This window comes from Chelon labrosus, assembly GCF_963514085.1.
Source record: "Chelon labrosus genome assembly, chromosome: 4".
Lineage (NCBI taxonomy): Eukaryota > Metazoa > Chordata > Actinopteri > Mugiliformes > Mugilidae > Chelon > Chelon labrosus.
Window position 1 is genome coordinate 336740 of NC_140340.1, and position 23601 is coordinate 360340.

Here is a 23601-nt window from a genome sequence, read left to right on the forward strand (position 1 = left end):
GTCCACCGTCATGTCTCAGATGTCTCTCTCCACCATCATGTCTCTGATGTCTCTGTCCTCCACCATGTCTCAGATGTCTCTGTCCACCATCATGTCTCAGATCTCTTTGTCCTCCATCATGTCTCAGATGTCTCTGTCCACCATCATGTCTCAGATGTCTCAGATGTCTCGGATGTCTCTGTCCACCGTCATGTCTCAGATGTCTCTGTCCTCCACCATGTCTCAGATGTCTCTGTCCACCATCATGTCTCAGATGTCTCTGTCCACCATCATGTCTCAGATGTCTCAGATGTCTCGGATGTCTCTGTCCACCGTCATGTCTCAGATGTCTCTCTCCACCATCATGTCTCTGATGTCTCTGTCCTCCACCATGTCTCAGATGTCTCTGTCCACCATCATGTCTCAGATCTCTTTGTCCTCCATCATGTCTCAGATGTCTCGGATGTCTCGGATGTCTCTGTCCACCGTCAGGTCTCAGATGTCTCTGTCCTCCACCATGTCTCAGATGTCTCTGTCCTCCACCATGTCTCAGATGTCTCTGTCCTACATCATGTCTCAGACCAGAGCTGAGTTTAGTGGTTTTATATTTACAGAAGGATTCAGGACATCGTCTCTGTCTCCGTCTCCGTCTCCAGAGTTCAGAGCTGACGTTGTTTCCTTTGACTGAGACACAGCAGCGTCTTCAGTCCTTCAGTGACGCTCTGTCTCCACCTGCTGTCCTCAACACGTCCTCACACTGGAGCTGATGTGGTGGTGCTGACTGTGTGTAGGATAACTGGTCTATAGTGTTATAGATCTATATTGTTATAGATCTATAGTGTTATAGATCTATAACAGTATAGATTTATAACACTATAGATCTATAGTGTTATAATATTATAGTGTAGATTGTGTAGGGGACAGGTGTTCTGCTGGTGCTCTGACACACAAAGGTCACACCTGAACAAGTTCTACTCTGTAAACTCTGAACACTGTAGTTGTGTGTTTTTGTGTTTTTGTGTTTTTGTGTAGTTGTGTGATTAGTAGTTTTAATAGTTTTCTGATTTGAGTCAGAGTGAGTCCTCTCTCCTCCACAGAGATCCTCTATGAACAGGTTCTAACCAGTCTATAGTTTAAACCTCTCTCTCTCTATATATATGTTTACATATATAACCATATATAACCATATATAACCATATAGACAGTCTCTATCTATACATATAGATCTATGTATAGCCTACAGTCTATATATAGACTTTCTATATAGATGAAATAAGCTCCAGTATCGTTCCAGCTGGTTTAGTTCCGTCCTCTCTGACAGAGACAGTGTGTCCTCTAGTGGACACATGAGGAGCAGCAGATCCTTTCATTAAAACATAAATCCTTTATTATCATCCCTGGGGTCAGACTGGACCCTGTGGGGCCAGTTCTGGTCCCCGGGCCGTATGTTTGACACCAGCTCTTCATTTTCATCTGTGATTCTAGAAACTGAAGACGATGATGAATAGTTTCTAAACTAACGATGACTTTGTTGGTTTAGTCTGTTCATGTGTTCATATTAACACGTTAAACATCACATCATGTTAACTATGAACATCTGGAACCCAGAGAGAACATCATCTTCATCATCATCATCACAGAAATCCCTCTATCACCTCTGTTATCTCCTGCAGTTCCTCCTTCCAGCTTCTCTCCTTCTGTCTGTTGATGCCTCATTACTGAGGACGGAGGATGAGATCAACGAGGATCAGATGTAGAGAAATAAAGAGCAGGAAGGATGGAGAACCATGGACGGGTCTGGACGTTAAAGATCCTTTCCACAGAAGGAAACGTTCTGGCTGATTCTCAGGCTGTTTCTACCTTTAATAATTATTTGTCAGCAGCTCGATGCTACCTCGCTGTTAGCCGGCGGCGGCCAGCGTTGACAGTAGTAATTCTTCAGGAGGCGACGCTGTCTTAAGCAACAACAACAGCAGAACCCGAGGAGAGAACATAAGAAATGGTCCAGACGATTCCCTCAGGAGCTCAGGGTTTGTGTTCAGCTTCTGTGTTCTTGGCAGAGAGAGGCTCAATATTTGCATTGTTGGAAAACGTTCAGAGACGGCAGCAGGTGTCTCTGAGGCCTCACCACCTGCTTTCTCTTACTGCACTGACTTTTATTTTGAAAGGGCAGTGGGAAACTGGCCAGGCTTCTGTGTTCTAGTTTATTTTTGACTCAACATAAAAATATTCTGTGTCCAGGTCAAAACCAAACTGATGTGACGTCTGTTTGTAGCAGCCGTCGTTCCTGGTTCATGTGTGGACACAGTTTAATATTTAAGTACAAGGGTTTAACCTTTAACCACAGACAACGTGACTCTGGGTTCTGTAAAAGGAACAGGTTCTCTGTGCTTGAGCTCTGATTAAAATATAAAGTAGACTGATCTAGTTTTATTATCTTCTGTCCTTTAGAGTCTATCCACATGATTCTACATCAACTATGAACCACATGGTGACTGGACTGATAGAATCTGAGCCCTGTGTCTCAGGTTCATACGTGGTCCTTTGCCTCCATCTAGTGGTCTAATGGTGGTACTACAGATAATAAACTGGTCCAGGTCATCCATGGTTTATCCAAAGAAACGTTAAATAAAATCAGCGGAGCTTCTGGAGTTTCTTGAAGATGTTTCTCCACTAATCCATCACATCAGTGTTTACTTCAGACCTGGTAACACTGAGGAGGAAACTGGTTCATCACAAAAACAAAACACCCAGAAACAAACAGAGACAGTTAGCTGATGCTGTTCAGTTCAGGGAGGAATGAACTAAATGACCCATCTACAAACACATGTCCCAGAACAGGAGATCCATCTGGGCTGTTAGTCTTTGTATGTCTATTTTTTAAATTTCTCTAAATAAAGTGTTGTGAATTAAACTGAACCATTTTTTTAATTTTTTTTATATTTTGTTATATTTCTTTCATCTGGTCACTGCTGTCAGTGATGAATTAAATAAACACTGAGGACTGTGACTGTGTACGATGTCTTTGACTGAGGCTCCTGGTTTGTTTTGTTCTCTCTGTGGAACCGTCATGAACTCATCTCAGAACATTTAGATCTGTTGGATTAGTCCTGTATGTACGTAGAGGAGCTCAGAGAGACAATCATTACACACCATGAAATCAATTTCACCAAAGTTACATGCAGATGATCCACATGGAGATCTGTGCCCTGAACCAAGAAGCTTTTATTAGAATAAAGGAAACGTCAGAGTGGAGCTGTGGTGACTTAGAGGAGAACAAAGAAAGACGTTAGTGAGGGAGGAGGTGGACTTTCTAGTTACTGCAGCAACTGACTGAGATAACTCCTCAACTGTAGTTATTTAAATAAATGTCCATAATAACGGTGGTTTAATAAATCAGATGTTCATCAGATCTGGTCCTTTACTGCCTCAACCACAATAGACTGATCTGTGCTGACGTCTTGTTGAGGTTGGTTTTAGGAGCTCAGAGGAGGAGTGTACTGATGTGTTAGCTGGTTCATGTCTAAACGTTTCCTTCCTCCTGTTTATTTCTAGGAGACATGTTTGTTGGACTGTGACCAGAAATATGAAATATCTCCTCTCAGACGATTTTTAATTTAGCTGACGTTGAAACCTGTTGTTTAAAAATGTTTGGTGGTTTAGATCCCTGGACATTGTAAAGTCACATGTCGAGTGGCATCTGGGGACATATAGTGGAAAGAGGACTGACTAAGGAGAGAGCCAACAAGGGAGAGGGATGCCACAGAGAGGCTCGGAGTACAAGGCGCTAACGAGCTAACGTGAGAGGGACGCCAGAGAGACGCCGGGACGGCATGAGGAGAAGGGACCACGAGAACGGAGGTAGGCACCAAGTGGGCTGGAGACAAGGCAAGGCGGTGTAAGCGCCAACCGACAGAAGGAAAAACCCAGAGCGTTGCGACGTACTCGCAGCAGCAGAGCTCTGCCTGGTGGGCAAGTACCTCCCTTTGGGCCATTGTAACGCTCTGGTGTGTGTTTGTGCGGCGGCACTGTGCCTAACATGTTGTGTGGACACAATTATTGGTTGTGTGTTTTTATTTCCAGGCTACTCCCAGGACGCTCACTGCAACTAGCAGCCGAGGCACCTGCAGCACCTGGCGCGGCCACAGATCTCTGCCACCACCTCTGAGCCACCATGGTACCCGGTCCAGCTGACGCTATGGACTCTTTTATTCTCCTTTTTATGAATAGACTATTTTAACGGGTGTAGTTCACATATTAGACTTTGGTTTTAAATCCTTTTAATGTTTTAAATCCCTGTGGCCTTTTTATGTTGGAATGTAATACCTTGTAATAAATCATTGTGTTAGTGCACCGGCATAAATTGTTTCCTGTCCTCCCTTTCCTCTGGTCACTGTCAGTATGCTCTTTTTCATCAGAACCTGTGTTCCCCTTTAAAAATAAACTTTTTCTTCTCCATTATTACCACTCATCACCCCCCCCCGTCCCGCCCTACACACAGCTGAAATATCTAAAAATCTGTTTATAGGAGGAACATTTAGTTTTATCTCAGCTGAGATGATTATGATAATTAATCAGCTGATCTCAGTCAGAAAATACAAAATGTGTGGAGATATCACTTAAAGACATTTTATTATCACTGACATCTAATCAGACCTTTAGGAGGCGGAGCTTCACTGAATGGTGTGTTTTCAGCCATGACTTCATTATTTGAATAAAATTCTAATCTAATTATTTAACATGAGGATCCTGCATTGAGCTGACTCAGCAACATAAAGCTGTTGTTTTGTTTTATATCATCGTTTAGATCCAGAGATTCAGACAAAGACCTTCCACCACTCCTCAGATCAGACAGACGTCCTGAAACAACTTCTACTGCTAAAGAAATATGAATATTTATGTGACTGCACAAATAAAAACAAGATTAGATGAGATCAAATGTTTGTTTTCTGTCTGTATCTCCTGCAGGGATCATGTCGTTCTGGACTGAAGCTCCTGATTCACGTGTTCCAACATCTGATGGTCAATTATGTTCTGCTGGGAACGGTTCAACAAATCAATTTAGATCCACTTCCTCACTGAGAGCAGACAATCACCGTGAATGACAATGAAGGATTACTGGGACACATCCACAGTCATGTACAAACACAAATCCAACTAAAGCTTTTAAACTCAACGAGTCCAGAGGCTTCTACTAAAAGTCCTACATGTCCAGGACGTCTTTTGGCTTCACTAGGATTCCTGGTTTCACCCAGATGGACCAGGTTCTATGGGAACCATGTCACAGATGATTTTACCTGCTGCTTAACTTTGGATTTGAGCATTTCCCCCTGTTTGTTCCTTGGGAACATGTGGTGAGTTTTATAAATAAAAGAAAATGATGAACTTATCAGGTACTAAATAAAACCAATACTTTACCACGTTTGACTAACCAGATAAACCGGAAACACAAACAAAAGTGGGATAAGAAACATCTGCAAGATACAAATCAATGATGGAAGGGTTAATAGGGTTAATAAGCATGATTATATATCTGGTTAATATAGGAACGTTTAAAATGTGTAGCAATGGCGCTGTCCCATCCACTTTGTCATGATGATTCAATTCAATTCAATTCAATTTTATTTATATAGCGTCAATAACAATACAAATCGTCTCAAGACGCTTAACAAAAACCCGGCCTGAAACCTCCAGAGCAGCCTGAAGGCAACGGTGGCAGGAAAAACTCCCTTTTAACAGGAAGAAACCTTGAGCAGAACCAGAACCAGAACCAGAACCAGCTCATATGGAGGGACCATCTGCCTAAGGCCAGCCGGGTACAGACAGAAGAAAGAGAGAAGAGAACAGCAAGATAAACATACATCTGTCATAGATACACATATCTGACTAAAGTGTACATGTGGAATCTGATGATACAAACTGATGATGTTACATGACAGTTTGAAAATGTAAGAGGAATCATAGGCAGGTTGGAGAATTGTTCATTCAGGTAGGAGTGGATAACTGCAGGATTCCATGAAGACTGGGCAGGCTGATGAGACCACGACAACAGATGTAGTATAGAGATCCACAGGAAACACACCACTCCAGGCCAGAGATACTCACAAGAAGAGGGGAGGGGGGAGGGACACACAGCAGTAAACATTCTACATAGTAATAGCACAGAATAGCATGACTAGTAGTATATAGGAAATTAGAGGGCAAGAGCTCTGTGCCAGAGAAAAGAAAGTGGAGGATGCGAGAGAGGAGAGAGAAGAAAGAAGGAGGACATGTGTTTGGTGCATCGTCCCCCAGCAGCCTAGGCCTATAGCAGCATAACTAAGGGATGGTTTAGTCCAGCCCTAACTATAAGCCTGATCAAAAAGGAAAGTCTTAAGCCTGACCTTAAAAATAGAGAGAGTGTCTGCCTCCCGATGTCATCAACACTGTAAATCTAACCATGTTTTTTTAAATCTCAAACCACACACAGTTATATTATTACAAAGAATTCAAAGTTCAGTTTCACTTTTCTTTTGTAATCTGCAGTAGCCTATTGCATTTCACTGACAAAGCTCCGCCTCAAACATAACTGCCACTGAAACAAATCAGGAAACAGTTCAGTTCACAAAGAGAAAGAGACACAAAGACGGTAAGATTCATCTTCTTTACAGAGCAGGAACTTAACCTGTTACAGGAAGGACAACTGAAATACTTAAAATGAACCTGGTGCTGACTGAAATAGAATGAAAGATGGTTTAAAGAAGCGTTTTACGGGACTTCCGGTAACACTATGGAGTAGACAGACGCCCAGACTCGCAGCTCCACGACATTGCGTGTCACCTTGGTCATGTTAATCTTCTCTGGATTGTTCCAATTTTTATAGTATACGTGTTACCGGAGTAACCCGTTAATAATTAGTCGATAAAGTAACGAAAAACGATGAATAAGTACCAGACTGCAGGAAAAGGTCCCTAAAGGAATGCGTTCCAGTCAGAAAACAGAAAGACATGAACGTCGGTAAAAAATGGCGACGTTATGACTCTCAGGGTTAGAACTTAGGGTTAGCTTGGGGTCAGATTTTATTTATTTATTTATTTATTTTTGAGGGGTGCGAGGGTGAAATGTGTTTGAAGATAATGTATTTGTATATTAATCTAATAAAGGACTAATTCCTTTAAACCAAATAAATTGTTTTATTTACGACTTTCAGTACCAAAAAAGACAACTAGAAAAAATACATTTGGCCAAAAGGGGAACCTTGAAGAGCACTGGTCACTGGCTGCATTCATTAGCTCGGTACTTCTCAAATACTAGGGTGAGGTGTCAGTGGTGACTTTCAGTATTAGGCCTACTGTCTTTATTAATGCTTGAACGATAAACCAACCTCCAGTCACTAGGTGGCAGCAGAGCTCAAACTGATCAACAGGCTGCCTGTTTAACACAGTAGAAAAAGAACACAGGAACACTGGTAGACCATACACATATACAGAGACGCCTCATTGAGTGCTGCCGCCTACTGGAGCGGCGTGCCTACAGGGCGGCCATCTTGTATTTGGGTAGTAAAACCACATTTTTTATCATAGCTACATGTGTGACGTTTTTAACAAATCAATACGTTTGGAAATTGGTCCAAAATTCGGCAAATAATTCTACTTTGAGATTGAGGAGTACCTCTTCCCTTTTTTTAATTTATTTATTTATTTTTTTTACAGTGTGTGATATGCCTTTTATTGGCAATAAAATTGTTGTTTTTTTTTCAGTAACACAGGTGCCAAGTTCAAAAGAATAACATCTAGACAGGTTTACACCGTATACACAAACCAGGGCCGCCTGTGAACCACGGCCACCTAACTGCGCATGTGCGAACGGCATTTATTTATGAAAAAAGGTCACGAACTCTGACCCTCCCACCAACTGCAGCAAACACATAAAATATTAATTTATTGGAGGCAATACATTATCTGACCTAACAGCTCCTCGAAAGGTAAGGAATATTGAACAAAGTGAGCGTACGAGAGATTCATGCAAGAGCCACGGGTAGCCAGTACCTCTTTCCTTCGTAGGTTCATGCCCCGCTGCCTCTGCTAGCCCTGTACCAAGATGGCGGCGCTTTAGGCACGTCCCTCCACAGTCGATGCGGCGTCTCTGTATAAATGTCTGTGGGGTTAGATTTTGTATCGATCCAATGCCAAGTAAATACAGGGCCAGTATCGCAGATACCGATTCCGATACTTTTTAATAATTAAGGTGGATGCATCATCAATCTGAATCAATCTAAATGTGAGTGAACCTTCATGACCTTTAAGTGTTTTTGTGATTTGTCTTTTGGATTATTAATCAGTTAAAATCCAGTACAGAATTTGGGCAAAGTTTATAAGAAAATAGGAAATATAAATATCACAGTAAAAGTTTTTGTTAAGAAACAACACAAAATGATGACTTGAGGACAAATAAAACAAATTATTTTTTCAGTGTTCAGAAACTACAATACAATTCTAAAACTAAATCTCTCCCTTCATTGAACTTCTTTATGGATTTTTCTCTTAAATAAACAAAGTGTACAAAAGTATCACTCCACAACAAATATTATAAAAAATGTAAAACAAATTATTTTTTCAAGTAGCATATATGTTTAGGAAGTACAATACAGTACAAATATAAGACAGCATTTCTCCCCCTCCTGTGACAGCAGCAGCATTTAGAAATAAAAACACCCATGTAACTTTGGTGTCATTTGAAAACTAAGGCACTCAGCCACTCACTTACGAACAATACGCAGAGAAACAAAACTTAACCGACTCATAACCGCTGCTCGTGGATCCCTGATTAACCGAGTCACCAGCCACTCACTTGACCGGCAGAGAAACGAAACTTAACTGACTCTTACACTAATCAAGAGAGACAAGAGACAGTTAATAATCTCATCGCCACCCAATGGTCTGAATTCCAGTTTGTCAAAATGACAGATGGCCTTCAGATTTTTCCGTCACTGAAAATATTTGCGCGACCCATGGTATAAAGGAAAAGTGGGAACTGGAAATGAATGTTGTTATTGAGGATGAGGAGTGGGAGGTGGTGTGTGAACAGGGTCATAAAATCACTCATCGTCCAGTGTGGAAGGAATTCAATTGGAAATTATAAATGAGATATTTCAAGACACCCTCCAGCACAGCAAAATTTGACAAAATAATACAAATTTATGTTGGCAGAAATGTAAACAGATCGGGGACCACATTCACATCTTTTGGGATTGCCCGATATTGATTCTATTTTGGCAAAGGATCCAAGCAGAAATTCAAAACATTCTGAAAATTAAATTACCACTGAACCCATTACATTATATACAGGGTCTGACTCCAGGGGAAGATGTAGTGAAGAGGAAAGTCCAACTATTATAGATTCTCCTACTTGTGGCGAGGAAAAGGATATCACTGTCCTGGCTCAAGCCTCTATCTCCCACACTTCAACAATGGTGAGAGAGACTAAAGAATGTTTATTTAATGGAAAAGATAACTGCAAAACTTCATGTAAAAATGGATTTGTTTTTGGTTATGTGGGGCCCCGTCATTTCCCACTTTAGATGGATAGACAGATGAATTAGTAACAGCTGGTCGTGAGAAGTTATGTCTGTTTTGTTGTTGTTTTTTTTTTTACTGAGGTCTACTGTCGGGTGAACTTTCTCCCCCCATTCGGGGCTTCGTTTGGTGGGATGTCCATTTGTGAAGCAGTTCATGATTTGGGTTTGTCTTTGCTGAGACACTAATTGTTCCTTGGTTGTTGTGTTTTGTCTTTAGTGTATTGTTTCGTGTTGTTTTTACATGCATAATTTCAAATAAAGAATGTTTTACAGGGTGGATATAAACAGAGTCATTATTGAATAGAAACAGAACAAGAGAAATCTGATATGACAATCTAAGATTGCTATAAAACTGGATCAGCAACTAAGAACAGGATGTTCCTCTGTATGTCAGATAATGACATACAGAGGAACATCCTGTTCTTAGTCTCTTTGTCTCTGCTATCACCTCGACCGCTTTCCTGCTGTTTATTAATTAATGTAATTAACATGTTTTAATCTTACCTAATCACATCATGTGGGTACACACCCAGATAGAAATTTGTTCTTGTTTGGTCTTGTATTAACTACTTTTGCCACATGTTTCTATCTCCTCAGTGCTCCTCCATATTCATATAACAGTTATCATACAATCATAGATATAGAACCTGCTGCAATGACTGCAATGGATTTTGAGGGTTGAATTCTTATTTACAGAATAGGGAAAAGCCTTTTTGTTCCTCTCGCTATACTTTACTACATTTCCTTCCATTTGTCTAGTGTTTTTTTTATTTTTTTCACTTCTATCTGCAACATTCTTTTTACCCCGGGTTATGGGTTACTGCAGTACCTTGTAACACTTTTTACAAACAAAAACTGTACTCTGTGTTATGTGATCAAGTAGAATGTGCAGAAGTGTGTTTCCTAGACCGGAAACAAATCCAGACTGGACAGATGTGTGGTGTAACCATGACTGACTGGACTTTGTGTCTGCTGTGTTTCAGCTTCACTCAGAGACTAAATGGCTTCCAGATCAGAGGAGGATCTCTGCTGTCCGGTCTGTCAGGAGGTCTTCAGAGATCCTGTTGTTTTGTCATGTAGCCACAGCTTCTGTAAAGTCTGTCTGAAGAACTGGTGGAGAGAGAAACCAACACACCAGTGTCCAGTTTGTAAGAGAAGATCTTCAAAGACTGATCCACCTTTAAACTTGGTGTTGAGGAACCTGTGTGAGTCCTTCTTACAGGAGAGAGATCAGAGATCTCCAGAGTCTCTCTGCAGTCTGCACTCTGAGAAACTCAGACTCTTCTGTCTGGACCATCAGCAGCCAGTGTGTGTCGTCTGCAGAGATTCAAAAAAACACTCCAACCACAGATTCAGACCCATCGATGAAGCTGCACAACAGCACAAGAAGAACCTTCAGGAGACTCTGGAGTCCTTAAAGAAGAAGTTAAAGGTTTGTGAAGAAGTTAAAGTGAAGTTTGATGAAACAGAAAAACACATCAAGGTCCAGGCCCGACACACAGAGAGGCAGATTAAGGAGCAGTTCAAGAAGCTTCACCAGTTTCTAGCAGAGGAAGAGGAGGCCAGGATGGCTGCACTGAGGGAGGAAGAGGAGCAGAAGAGTCAGATGATGAAGGAGAAGATGGAGACTCTGAGCAGAGAGATAGCAGCTCTTTCAGACACAGTCAGAGCCACAGAGGAGGAGCTGAGAGCTGAAGACGTCTCATTCCTGAACAACTACAAGGCTGCAGTGGAAAGAGTCCAGCGCTGCCCCCTGCTGGATGATCCACAGCTGCCCTCAGGAGCTCTGATAGACCAGGCCAAACATCTGGGCAACCTGACCTTCAACATCTGGAACAAGATGAAGGACATGGTCTCCTACACTCCTGTCATTCTGGATCCAAACACTGCTCATCCAAAACTGTTCCTGTCTGAAGATCTGACCAGTGTGGGAGGAGAAGATAAACAACATCTTCCTGATAATCCAGAGAGGTTTGATCATCACTGGTCAGTCCTGGGCTCTGAGGGCTTTAACTCAGGGACTCACAGCTGGGATGTTGAGGTTAGAGATAAGAAATGCTGGACACTGGGTGTGTTAGCAGAGTCCGTCCAGAGGAAGGGCAAGACACCGTCTGAACTTTGGGCAATACAATTACGTGGAGGTAAATACTCAACATGTTCACCACCAGCTCCTTCCACTGATCTCTCAGTAGAGAAGAAGCTCCAGAGGATCAGAGTGAATCTCGACTGGAACAGAGGAAATCTGTCGTTCTCTGATCTTGATACTAACAAACACATACACACCTTCAGACAAACTTTCACTGAGAAGATGTTTCCATACATTGACGGTGGAGATAAACGCCCAGTTAAGATATTACCAGTGAAGGTATTACCAGGGAATTAGATCAGTTCTGGCGTCTATGGTTTTCTTTAAATAGAGATAAAGTATCTATCTTTGTAACTTCTTTTTCCTTTATCTACTTTCGTCCAATGTTGTGTGTCATATCAGAAAATGTGATTGATGAAATCAGAATGTTTTCTGATTGTCTTTATTTTCTCTCTGGGGCAATTATTAGAAATGTAATACGTTGTTAGTTTCTCTAAATATGTTTTTAATTTGACTGAATATTTACTGTACTGAATTTTTGAACTGTCAGTAGCTTAAAAGTCTAAAGATGTCCTTAATGTTTGTCGGGAACATTAGTGCAGGTCCATATGAAACTGTTACAAACAACAGCAAGTCTGCTTTCTGATGGTGACCTGAGTATTTCAATGGCCAAATTTAACAGTCTAGACCCGGGGGCCCCAACCTTTTTGAAACTGAGAGTTACTTCAAAGTGTTAGGGAGGAATTTGTGGTGATGCCGATGAAGAAGAAGGAGATATTAAGAAATGATATAAAATTGAAAGAGATGGATTCCATCCCACCATGCATCGTATGTGCTAGTAACCTCTCCATGGTGGTGGCCCTCTACTGTGCGCTCAGCACACGGGTTGAAGATCATTCCTCCTGTCAACTGTTACTACTATTACATTATTATTATGATTATTATGCTTTGTCTTGTTTACTGTAATTCCACTTTGAAAGTTTCATTTTTACCTTCATACATTTAGTCTGATACTGATACTGCCTATAATCGTCACATTGAATTGTTATGTAATCTGCATGTATTACTGTTATTGATTCATGTGTTGTACCAAGTGATTACACACCCTTATGACATCATCTGGACGAGACTAGACTTTGGGTTTTCCTCCATGACATTGAGGTTTTTCCCGTAGGTCTGACTCCATGGTTAGAATAGTTAGCGTAGGGGTCTTTTTGCCTCCTCTCGTCAAGAAGGGGGGGGGGGGGGGGGTTGGCTTCCTGTAAGTAGTTCATGTGGCTGTGATTTCCAACGTGAGCCCTTCTAACACTTAGGTGTTTCAGGGGTTCTTTATCCCATTGAGGGTTTGCCTCCAGCAGTCCTTGTTGACGGGAAGGTGGGATTCATGGGTCACATGTTAGATAAGCTGACAAGCTATATAAGAGGGGTGTGAATATTACATCATGATATTATTTGACTCACGTGATTCTGTGTTTAATTGTGTTTTATTTTACAATACCATCTTTATCAGTTTTGATGCATTTATGTGTTTAATTGTGTTTTATTTTACAATACCATCTTTATCAATGTTGATGCATTTATTTGTTTAATTGTGTTTTATTTTACAATACCATCTTTATCAGTGTTGATGCATTTATGTGTTTAATTGTGTTTTATTTTACAATACCATCTTTATCAGTGTTGATGCATTTATGTGTTTAATTGTGTTTTATTTTACAATACCATCTTTATCAATGTTGATGCATTTATTTGATTGTTTATAATGTTTTACATTTGATCTGATTGGGTTCTTGTATTGCATGATGGTCTTTGATTCTCGTGGCTTGACATTAACTCACCCTTAAGGTGCTAGTGTATTGATCTTATGATCAATAAGAGGGGATTGTTAGAGAATAATTTCTCTTCCCTACTGCTGGGGTCAGTTATCTGCCCTATTTTCTCTTCCTTACACACCTCTGTTCCATTTCTCTGGTTTGCCACACTCATCCACACCTGTACACATTCTTTCATATATGGATAACTCAACACGGCATTACCCACGGTGGGGTCCATGTTTGCTTTAGCCACTCTCAGTTTATCTGTCTCAAATGACCCAACCATAGGCCATTCTCCGTGTGTCCAATCTTGCATAAGAGTGGTGAATGGATACACATATTTCCAACCTTTTAGACGACCAACTACGCCAGCTGGTGTTCTTGAGGAGAACATGCTCTGTAGATATTGTGGCTGCAACTCGCCTGCACCGTGTATCTCTGCATCAGGTCGTTTAGAGTGTGGTGTGCGTCTTGTTTATTTGATGTGTGTGTCAATTTTGTGTATGAATTTGCTTCACCCCCTGTTTTGGACTGATGAGCACCCATTGTATAAATTCAAACAAACAGGAGACTCAATAAACATACAAAAAACAACTTCAGCAGCATACAGGTTTTCTGGTCTTACATAAATTTTCAGTGTTGTACGCGTGAAGGTAGACGTTTAGTCTCAGTTTATACACATTTAACTTTGTTCCCGATGGACACAGACGGGTGGTCCTAGATCTTGATCTCTGGTGAAGCAGATCTCTATCTATCCACCCCAAAAATCCCTTTCCTATGACCAGAGGTCTCAGGTGGGCCCTTCTGTGACGGGCACGGACTCTCACCGCACCCAGAACGGTGATAAGCTCACCCAGCTCTTCCTCACAACCATATAAGCACTTAACAAAGACTGATAATTCACTCTAAGTTAAAACGTTTCTCTTATACAGAATAATTAATGAAGTATCACTATTAATACGAGTTCTTTATCAAAAGTTTATCTCCCATTTTACATTTTTAGTTCGTGATCTCGTCAAACGCAGACAGGGCAAGGCACAAGACATTATACATTTGCACTTACCGAGTCGTTGTTCTATTGAGATCCTGTTCGTGACGCCAGTTGTTAGGGAGGAATTTGTGGTGATGCCGATGAAGAAGAAGAAGCACCAGAGTCTTGTATGTCTCATGCTGAAGGAGTTTATTTAGGCCCGTATACGAGGAGAACAGAAGCTTCGTCATCACAACATAAGTGCATGAGTCCACCTCAATTCTAAGGGTCAAACAGTAAAGCTCAGATTCTTATACTAGAAAGGTGGACCGAGGCGGCAAACGGGAGATGTGTACATCCCATTGGCCATTGTACATAAACATGAAGATAAGGATTCACACCAGCTAGGAAATACAAAGTGTCTTCCAGGGACAGAGGACGTTATCATCTAACTCTACAGCTGTGTCTGTAGACAGCCAGAGAGTGAGATTGAAGACGCCAAAGAGGGACCATGGCCTTGGCATGTTCCTCAGAGAGAAAATGGGGCAGATAACTGACGCCAGCAGTAATCACACATTAACTACACAAACTATCTATAGGTAAGAGAAATTATTCTCTAACACAAAGATACAGAGTGTTTCGAATGGCTACCTTCTATAGAAACTTACTGAATAACATAGTCGCACAGTTCACCTTTAATAATAAGAATAGTAATAATAATAACAACTGATATGTGTGATGTCTGCTCACACAACCTTAGTGGTTGTTGTTATATCACATTAATGAATCCTCACAATAAATATTAGTAATGATTTACGTGGTAGAAACCTATTTATTTAAACATGCAACAATTTTCATTATTGGGGCCGAGCAAAGTTGCAAGGACCCTATTGTTTTCGTACTATTTATTATTCTTTTTATTTTTACGTCTCTTTCCGACTCTTCACTCGGCTTTGAGAATGTCTAAACATGCACGAAAACTACTGAAAATCTGCAGACGCCAGGACCAAAGCCAGAAAATGAACACACCTCCAGGCTTTGTAAGGGCTATTTGACAAAGAAGCAGAGCTGCGTCACATGACCTGGGGCCTCATGTACGAAGGGTGTATGTGCACAAAAACGTTCCTACGTACTTGTTAACAGAAAATTTCAGATGTATCAAGAGTGAAATGTCCGTGAACTTGTACGTTCCTCACGCCAACGTCATGTCTGGCGTAGGCTGGCTTATACAGCTCTGAGCAGAGCCATGCCAGCCGTGTGGGACGGAGTTATCCTCATGTCAGCCAGGTATATCAAATACCCACAATGCATCTGAACAGGTCAACATTAAAGAGACGGTTTTCTGAATGTAATCAGAGCTATGGACTGGACACACATTGATATAAAAGAACCATCACATGATGAAACATGTTCATTCATCAATGTACAGATCAGATGTGATGCTTCATTAACCAACATGGTGGGACAGGGAGGACAGCTGTCAAAGAGGACATGTTTGTCTTCACTCCAGTGAGTAGCGTCTCCAATTCTCTTTCTGTGAAGTTTAAATATCATTTGCATATTTAAAAGGGGCGTGGACAGGGAGGGGTCGGGTACAACATGTGTGCTCAATTCCATGTTGATTGGGATGTCTTTGTACATAAGGCCCCTGGGCCCGTATTCCTACAGATTCCTAGAATCCTCTCAGAGAGCTCCTAACTCAGCCTAAACATTCCTAGCTAGGAGTCTTAGCTTAGGAGTGATTCCAGAAAATTCTCAGAGAACTCTGATCAAGGAATGGACAGAAACTCTGATCTTAGTGAGGAGGTGTGGTTGACCCCGTTGCTAGGTATGAGTCATCATTTCAGAAGGTGTGATTGGTTGATCCTAAAAGCTAGATAAAAATACACTTTTGGTGATAATTGGCCTAAAATGGACGTCAGATTAATAGACTTAATAACAGAATCTAATCTCTATGAAGACTGTGTAATTATAAATAATACTTTACATAAAAATAAATAAATAGCAGCTCTACTTTAAAAATGATCCTATAAAATGTGTGATTAAACTCAGGCCCACTACCACAGTATTCACATGCTGATAGTTCTATTGATCTGCTTCCATTCATTTACCTGCTGGTCATGTTTCATCATCTGGTATTAACGAGGGTAAAATGTCTCAGCTTTCATCAGTTTCTGTGATTGCTAACCGGCTTAGAAGAAGCAGTGATGGTTGGTTCAAATCTTCCACAAACTGAACATCGATGAAGAAATGAAGTAGGAAACCCAACTGGACAGAGGAACAGTGTTTGCTTCTGGATCAACTGGTCAATGAGAATAAAAGTGTTTAGAGACGTAGATTTGGCTCCAAGTCATCACTGCTGCATTGTTGCATTGTTGCATCATTGTCCTGTTGTTAAATACCTCAGTGTTGTGATGACTTTCATTTCTGGTGATATTGCGATTGTAACAAGCTTGATTGTCATTCAGTGTTTGGAGAATATCTCTCCTGCCTCTTCTTTCAGCCATTCTGAAGCAGAGGAGAACTCTGCTTCAGAAATTCCTAAGGCTCCTAAAAGTCCTCCTCCCTGCTCTGAACAGATCTCATCTTAGGAGCACTCTTAAGAGCTAAGATTCTTTAGGAATACCTTTTATCTTTACGAGGATCTACTCTGAACTTTGAGAGGAAATTCTTAGAAAACGTCATGATTCTAAGAATTTTCTTAGAATTTGGCCAGTAGGAGCAACTCTTAGCGCTAAGAATCTTTAGGAATACGGGCCCAGGTCTCCAAAATCACCAGACCAAAACCCAACTGAGATGGTTCTGGATGAGTTGGACCCCAGAATGAAGACAAAGCAGCCCATTCCTCAACTCAACTCAGGGAACTGCTTCAGGACTGTTAATGGAAAACTATTCCAGGTGATGACCTCATAAAAATGATTTTACAATCTGTGAAAACACAACTTAATTCACCGTCAGTGATTCTGGTTTAGCTCATTCCTTCTCTTGAAACAACCAGTGTTGCAGTGACTGACACGTTCCTTCATCTGAAGAATCTTTCCTCTATAATTTATTTAGAAACAGATACAAACAGTGAAGTGTGAAACAAGTAACCTGTTCTCATTCTTTTTATTTACTTTTGTATAACTTTATGCCAGATAATAAAGTAATGAGGAAAACGTTTTCAGATTGATTGTCTTCTTGTCTCATTTAGTGTAATCTCCACAGTGTACAGTGGCTCCTGAGTTAGAACTACAACCCTCAATCTCTCAAATCCCCAAAACACCGTGTCAAAAGTCTGCACCAGAACTGCAGGACTGTACAGAGATTTAGATTAACAGTGTGTTGCACTTGCAGATGATCACCTGCCTGGTGTTCATAGCTTACAATTATCCATTCCACCATGAAATTGACTTAGTTTCCAACTAAATGTCTCTGATTGGTTGGAGGACTATCCAGTTGATGCAGAGGATGTTTATTTATTATTTTTTTTTTTTTTCTGGATCTCGTTTATTCTTAAAACAGTAATTTTATGAGCACTCTGTATACCTACTGAGCTGTTCAAGAAGGATGAAGAAATATTGTGACACATCCACAGTCATGCACATCCTGGATATCTTTAAGGTTTCTGGCTTCACTAACCAAACTACTGCAATCATGCTAAGCAGTGTCACAATGGTGATAATCATCTGTGTAAGTTTAGGCATGAGCAGCCATGATAATTCAGAGAATTGAGTCGAATTTTAATTTTCTTTTTGCACAAAAAAGCCTTAAATGTTGAGTTTATAATCTGCAGCAGCAGAATTCTCAGAAAAGGAGACATTATACAGTCCTGCTCACCATTATTGGCACCCATGAAGTTTAAGTACATAACGTGGAATATCTTCTGAAAAAAATGTATCATGTGAAACATTTCTTTTCTATAGAGAACTTGTGTTTGATACAAATGAGAAAATGATAAACAACAATTTAAAACAATAAACAATGGGAGGAAAAAATAGAAAAACTTAAAGCTTGCTGTGTCACTGGTATTGGCACCCTATGCTGTAAATCAGTATGGAAACACATTGTGACTCACCTGTGGTAAATCACAATTGAGAATCACCTGTGATAAATTGTCTGTGCCAATGTGACATGAATTAGCCAATGAATGATGACTTCTGTGTTTTAGTCAATAAAGTCAATAAAGTTGTCTGTCTATCTATCTATCTATTTAAAAAGCCATCTGTTATCCCCTGTTCCTTTGTCACAATGGTGAAGACAAAGGAGCTGTCTGAGGACATCAGAAGTGCAATAATTAGCAAACACAAGACCTCCAAAGGGTATAAGGCCATCTCCGAAGACATTGGTATCCCTGTTTCAATAGTGCGTAATGTTATTAAGAAGTTTGCCAAGCATGGAACTGTCAACAACCTCCCTGGACGTGGGGGGAAGAGAAAAATTGATGAGAGAAGTCTTCGAAGGTTGGTGCGAATGGTGGAAAAAACACCACGTCAAACATCCACAGACCTGAAGAACCAACCTGGAACAGTCTGGAGTCATGGTTTCAACAAGTACCATACGCCGCACACTAAATCAAACAGGGCTTCATGGGCGAAGGCCAAGGAAGACACCATTGCTGAGGAAAAGACATAAAAAGGAACGACTAATCTTTGCCAAAGAGTACCTGGACAAACCACAATCCTTCTGGGAAAATGTTCTGTGGACAGATGAAACAAAAATAGAGCTTTTTGGCAATGCATACCAACAATTTGTTTACAGACGGTGAATGAAGCCTACAAGGAAAAGAACACCCTACCAACAGTTAAGCATGGTGGAGGATCCATAATGCTGTGGGGCTGCTTTGCTGCATCTGGTACTGGAGGCCTTGACCGTATCACAGGACTCATGAAATCAGAGAATTATCAAGAGATTTTAGAGCAAAACGTCCTACCCAGTGTAAGAAAACTTGGTTTAAGTTGAAGATCATGGGTTCTCCAGCAAGACAAAGACCCAAAGCACACATTCAAAAGCAAAAAATGGACTGTTTTAAAATGGCCAGCAATGAGTCCTGATCTCAATCCGATTGAAAATCTTTGGTATGAGCTGAAATCTGCCATTGGGGAAAAGAAACCTGCAAATGTTCAAGAGCATGAACAATTTGCAAAGAAAGAGTGGGAGAAAATACCAGCTGAGAAGTGCAAGAAGCTTATAGATGGCTACAAGAAATGTTTGGAGGCTGTCGTCACTGCCAAAGGGTGTGCAACCAAATATTAAAGAGGGGTGCCATTATTGCTGCACATGCTGTTTTTTCTATTTCTTCTTTGAAATAACAACATGTAAGTTGAAAAAACAATTTTCTTTGTTAAATTACTTTGGACCTCCAATTAAAAGATCCTGATGATATAAATTTGGTACATTTCCATTTATTTCTGAAGATATTGTAGAGGTTATGCAAAAAATGAAGGGGTGCCAATAATGGTGAGCAGGACTGTAAGTGTGACCTTTGATAATACCATTTTCCTCTGTGTACATGTATACACTGCTTTGTTTTGAATACTGGATGAGTGACGAAGTATCAGTGAAACATGTCAGAAACACAACAGGTCTGTATTTTGTTTTATGTAATATTTGAAACAGACAGAACAGCTTTAGCTGGATACTGTCAGAGCTGTCGTTTAATAGTGATCAGTAAATGCATCTCCTTTCTGTATCAGCAGAGTATTCCTCTAAAGCGACTGTCACACCTGGCTGATCCAACACACCAAGATATGGACCAGAAGGAATGTAAAACATATTTCAAGCTAACAGGCTAACACTGAAACAAAGCTCCGCCCCAAACTTTATATTAACTGAGACAAACCAGGAAACATTTGAGTTCAGTTCTCAGAGAGAAGAGGCACAACGACGCAAAGACGGTAAGATTCACCTTCATTTCAGAGCAGGGACTTAACTGTTACAGGAAAGAGAAATTAAATACATTAAATGAGCTTAACCCTCATGCATCATTAGGGACATATTGTCCATTTGGGCAAATTTTTTTCTGGCGATCATTTTATCATTTTTAGCTGTGTTAGTGCACGTGGCACACTTTTTTGTAACAAAGTGTGTCTCTACACAAAGTTTGAAATTCCAAAAAAATAATTTAAAAATTATAATAGATTAACAGAACACTAAGAAAAAAAAATATTACTCTCTTGAGTCCTTAAGGACAAAAATGTCCACGGCTAAAAAACTGCTATAAAAACTAGACTGATTAATATTGTTTTCTGCTTTTTTCTGCATAAATCTCTTAAACCACTTTGCAAAACTACAAAAAAAAAATCAATCATTTTGAGGATTTTAATTCTTTAAATGCCAGTTTGTTTACATAAAGTCACTGTTGTTTTTTTATGAAAAAAAACATAAAAAATGTTATTTTTCCTAAAACTATTGTTGGGACGCTGGGACATTCTTTTCAAATCAGTCCTGGATAATGACCAAGATTATCTAAATATTGACTTGATTGCATCATTAGTACAAAAACTAAAAAATGCAATCAATTACTATCCTCTTGAGACCTTAGCTGACAAAAATGTCCCATTGACTCCCATTACAACTCCATATTTAATCTCCAAGCCATGACATGATATAAACATTAATTTTGCAATATTAGAGAAAAATTGTCAAATTTTTTGAGTGTTCAACACCAACAACAGCAATTTCGTCATTATAATTTCACCTATGTATCAAATGTTTGTTATTTCATTAGTTTTTGTGCTGGTGGTATTGAGCTTAGCAGAATATTTTAAGGTGTGTGTGTATGTGTGCACACAGCGATATATGTACTCTTTCAAGAAATTAAAAACATGGGTCCCTTCTCTTTCTGCAGTTCATAGTGGAGAAAACCAACAAACAAAAACAAAACACGGTTGAGTTTACGCACCTGGCTGGAGACCTGTCACAAACTGTTTGGAGCTTGGCTGTCTGGTCATTTCATTCCTTTGAGAACCAAGGAGCAAAATGAAGATCTTCTTCTCTGTGGAAAAGTTTCAGGATAAAAACATGTGGCCTGTAACTCACAGAGAGATGCAGGAAAGTGAAACATCCTCAGAAAGAGAGTCTGATGTGAACTTTGTGGTGGAGTAAGATCACGTAGAAGTGTTTTTTCAAGATCAGAAAAAAAAAATACGACTGAGGAGGTCTATAATGTAACCAAGACTGACTGTACTTTGTGTCTGCTGTGTTTCAGCTTCACTCAGAGACTAAATGGCTTCCAGATCAGAGGTGGATCTCTGCTGTCCGGTCTGTCAGGACGTCTTCAGAGATCCTGTTATTCTGTCATGTAGCCACAGCTTCTGTAAAGTCTGTCTGAAGAACTGGTGGAGAGAGAAACCAACACACCAGTGTCCAGTTTGTATGAGAAGATCTTCAAGAGATGAGCCACCTTTAAACTTGATGTTGAGGAACCTGTGTGAGTCCTTCTTATAGGAGAGAGATCAGAGATCTCCAGAGTCTCTCTGCAGTCTGCACTCTGAGAAACTCAGACTCTTCTGTCTGGACCATCAGCAGCCAGTGTGTCTCGTCTGCAGAGATTCAAAAAAACACTCCAACCTCAGATTCAGTCCCATCGATGAAGCTGCAACAGAACTCAAGAAGAACCTTCAGGAAACTCTGGAGCCCTTAAAGAAGAAGTTAAAGGTTTGTGAAGAAGTTAAAATGAAGTTTGATGAAACAGAAAAACACATCAAGGTCCAGGCCCGACACACAGAGAGGCAGATTAAGGAGCAGTTCAAGAAGCTTCACCAGTTTCTAGCAGAGGAAGAGGAGGCCAGGATGGCTGCACTGAGGGAGGAAGAGGAGCAGAAGAGTCAGATGATGAAGGAGAAGATGGAGACTCTGAGCAGAGAGATAGCAGCTCTTTCAGACACAGTCAGAGCCACAGAGGAGGAGCTGAGAGCTGAAGACGTCTCATTCCTGAACAACTACAAGGCTGCAGTGGAAAGAGTCCAGCGCTGCCCCCTGCTGGATGATCCACAGCTGCCCTCAGGAGCTCTGATAGACCAGGCCAAACATCTGGGCAACCTGACCTTCAACATCTGGAACAACATGGAGGACATGGTCTCCTACACTCCTGTCATTCTGGATCCAAACACCGCTCATCCAGAACTGATCCTGTCTGAAGATCTGACCAGTGTGAGAGGAGGAGATGAACAACATCTTCCTGATAATCCAGAGAGGTTTGATTCTTACTGTTCTGTCCTGGGCTCTGAGGGCTTTAACTCAGGGACTCACAGATGGGATGTTGAGGTTGGACATAACACATGGTGGTTTCTGGGTGTGTTAGCAGAGTCTATCCAGAGGAAGGGACTCATACTATCTGGATTGTGGACAATATGGTTCCATGAAGGTAAATACTCAACATGTTCACCACCAGCTCGTCCCACTGTTCTCTCAGTAAAGAAGAAGCTCCAGAGGATCAGAGTGAATCTGGACTGGAACAGAGGAAATCTGTCGTTCTCTGATATTGATACTAACAAACACATAAAAACCTTCAGACACGCTTTCACTGAGAGGATGTTTCCATACATTCACACTGTGAATAAAGTGAAGATATTACCAGTGAATCAGATCAGTTAGAGATAAACAGGATGATTATGTTTCTTTAAAGAGAAAAGTCAGTGAATTTAACCTCAAATCATTTGGGCGGGGCTTAATGAACAGTCTGAATACAACAGACTAACACTCATTATCACTGATAGTTTTTATTCTTATATCAGCAACTTCATGGGCACTCTGTTTACCCACTAAGCTGTTCAACAATGAATACTTTGAATGCTAAGTCTGTCCATTCTCTTTAAACATTATCAATCTTCACTTGTATGTATGAATTTATCAGCTCCCATATCTCTGTTTGTCTGTCTCTACCTGGCCGGCCTCAAGCAGATGGGTTCCTCCATATGAGCTGGTTCTGGTTCTGCTCAAGGTTTGTTCCTGTTAAAGGAGATTTTGCCTTAGCGCTGCTCATTCTACTGAGCTGGTCACCCTGAAGAACCACATGTTGGAAATAAGGTGCCGTTGGCTGAACAAGTGTCTTGAATCCCAAACTGTAGTACGTAATGTTATTATATGGAGACAATCTTTTTTTTTTTTTCTATGAAATGTATATTCTGCTATCTATAACCCTTTGCTAATTATGCCTTGGTAATAATACAAATACTAATTTAAAATTAAGTCTTTGTTTCATAATGGTCAGTGA

The 23601-nt window shown here is 40.5% G+C and overlaps 1 protein-coding gene and 1 pseudogene across 2 annotated transcripts; both read left to right on the top strand.

The window, feature by feature from the left end:
• Window positions 1-10535: 10535 nt before the first annotated feature.
• On the top strand, window positions 10536-12814 carry LOC311486392 (nuclear factor 7, brain-like; the record flags this gene model as incomplete). The annotated part of the gene is made up of 1 exon (XM_084542213.1): window positions 10536-12814. One exon carries the CDS (start codon window positions 10536-10538, stop codon window positions 11916-11918), a length of 1383 nt encoding a protein of 460 aa, XP_084398339.1. The 3' UTR covers window positions 11919-12814.
• An 8351-nt stretch (window positions 12815-21165) lies between these two features.
• LOC311486858 (zinc-binding protein A33-like) lies at window positions 21166-22982 on the top strand (annotated as a pseudogene). The gene has a single exon. The product of its transcript is annotated as a zinc-binding protein A33-like (transcript).
• Window positions 22983-23601: the final 619 nt, after the last annotated feature.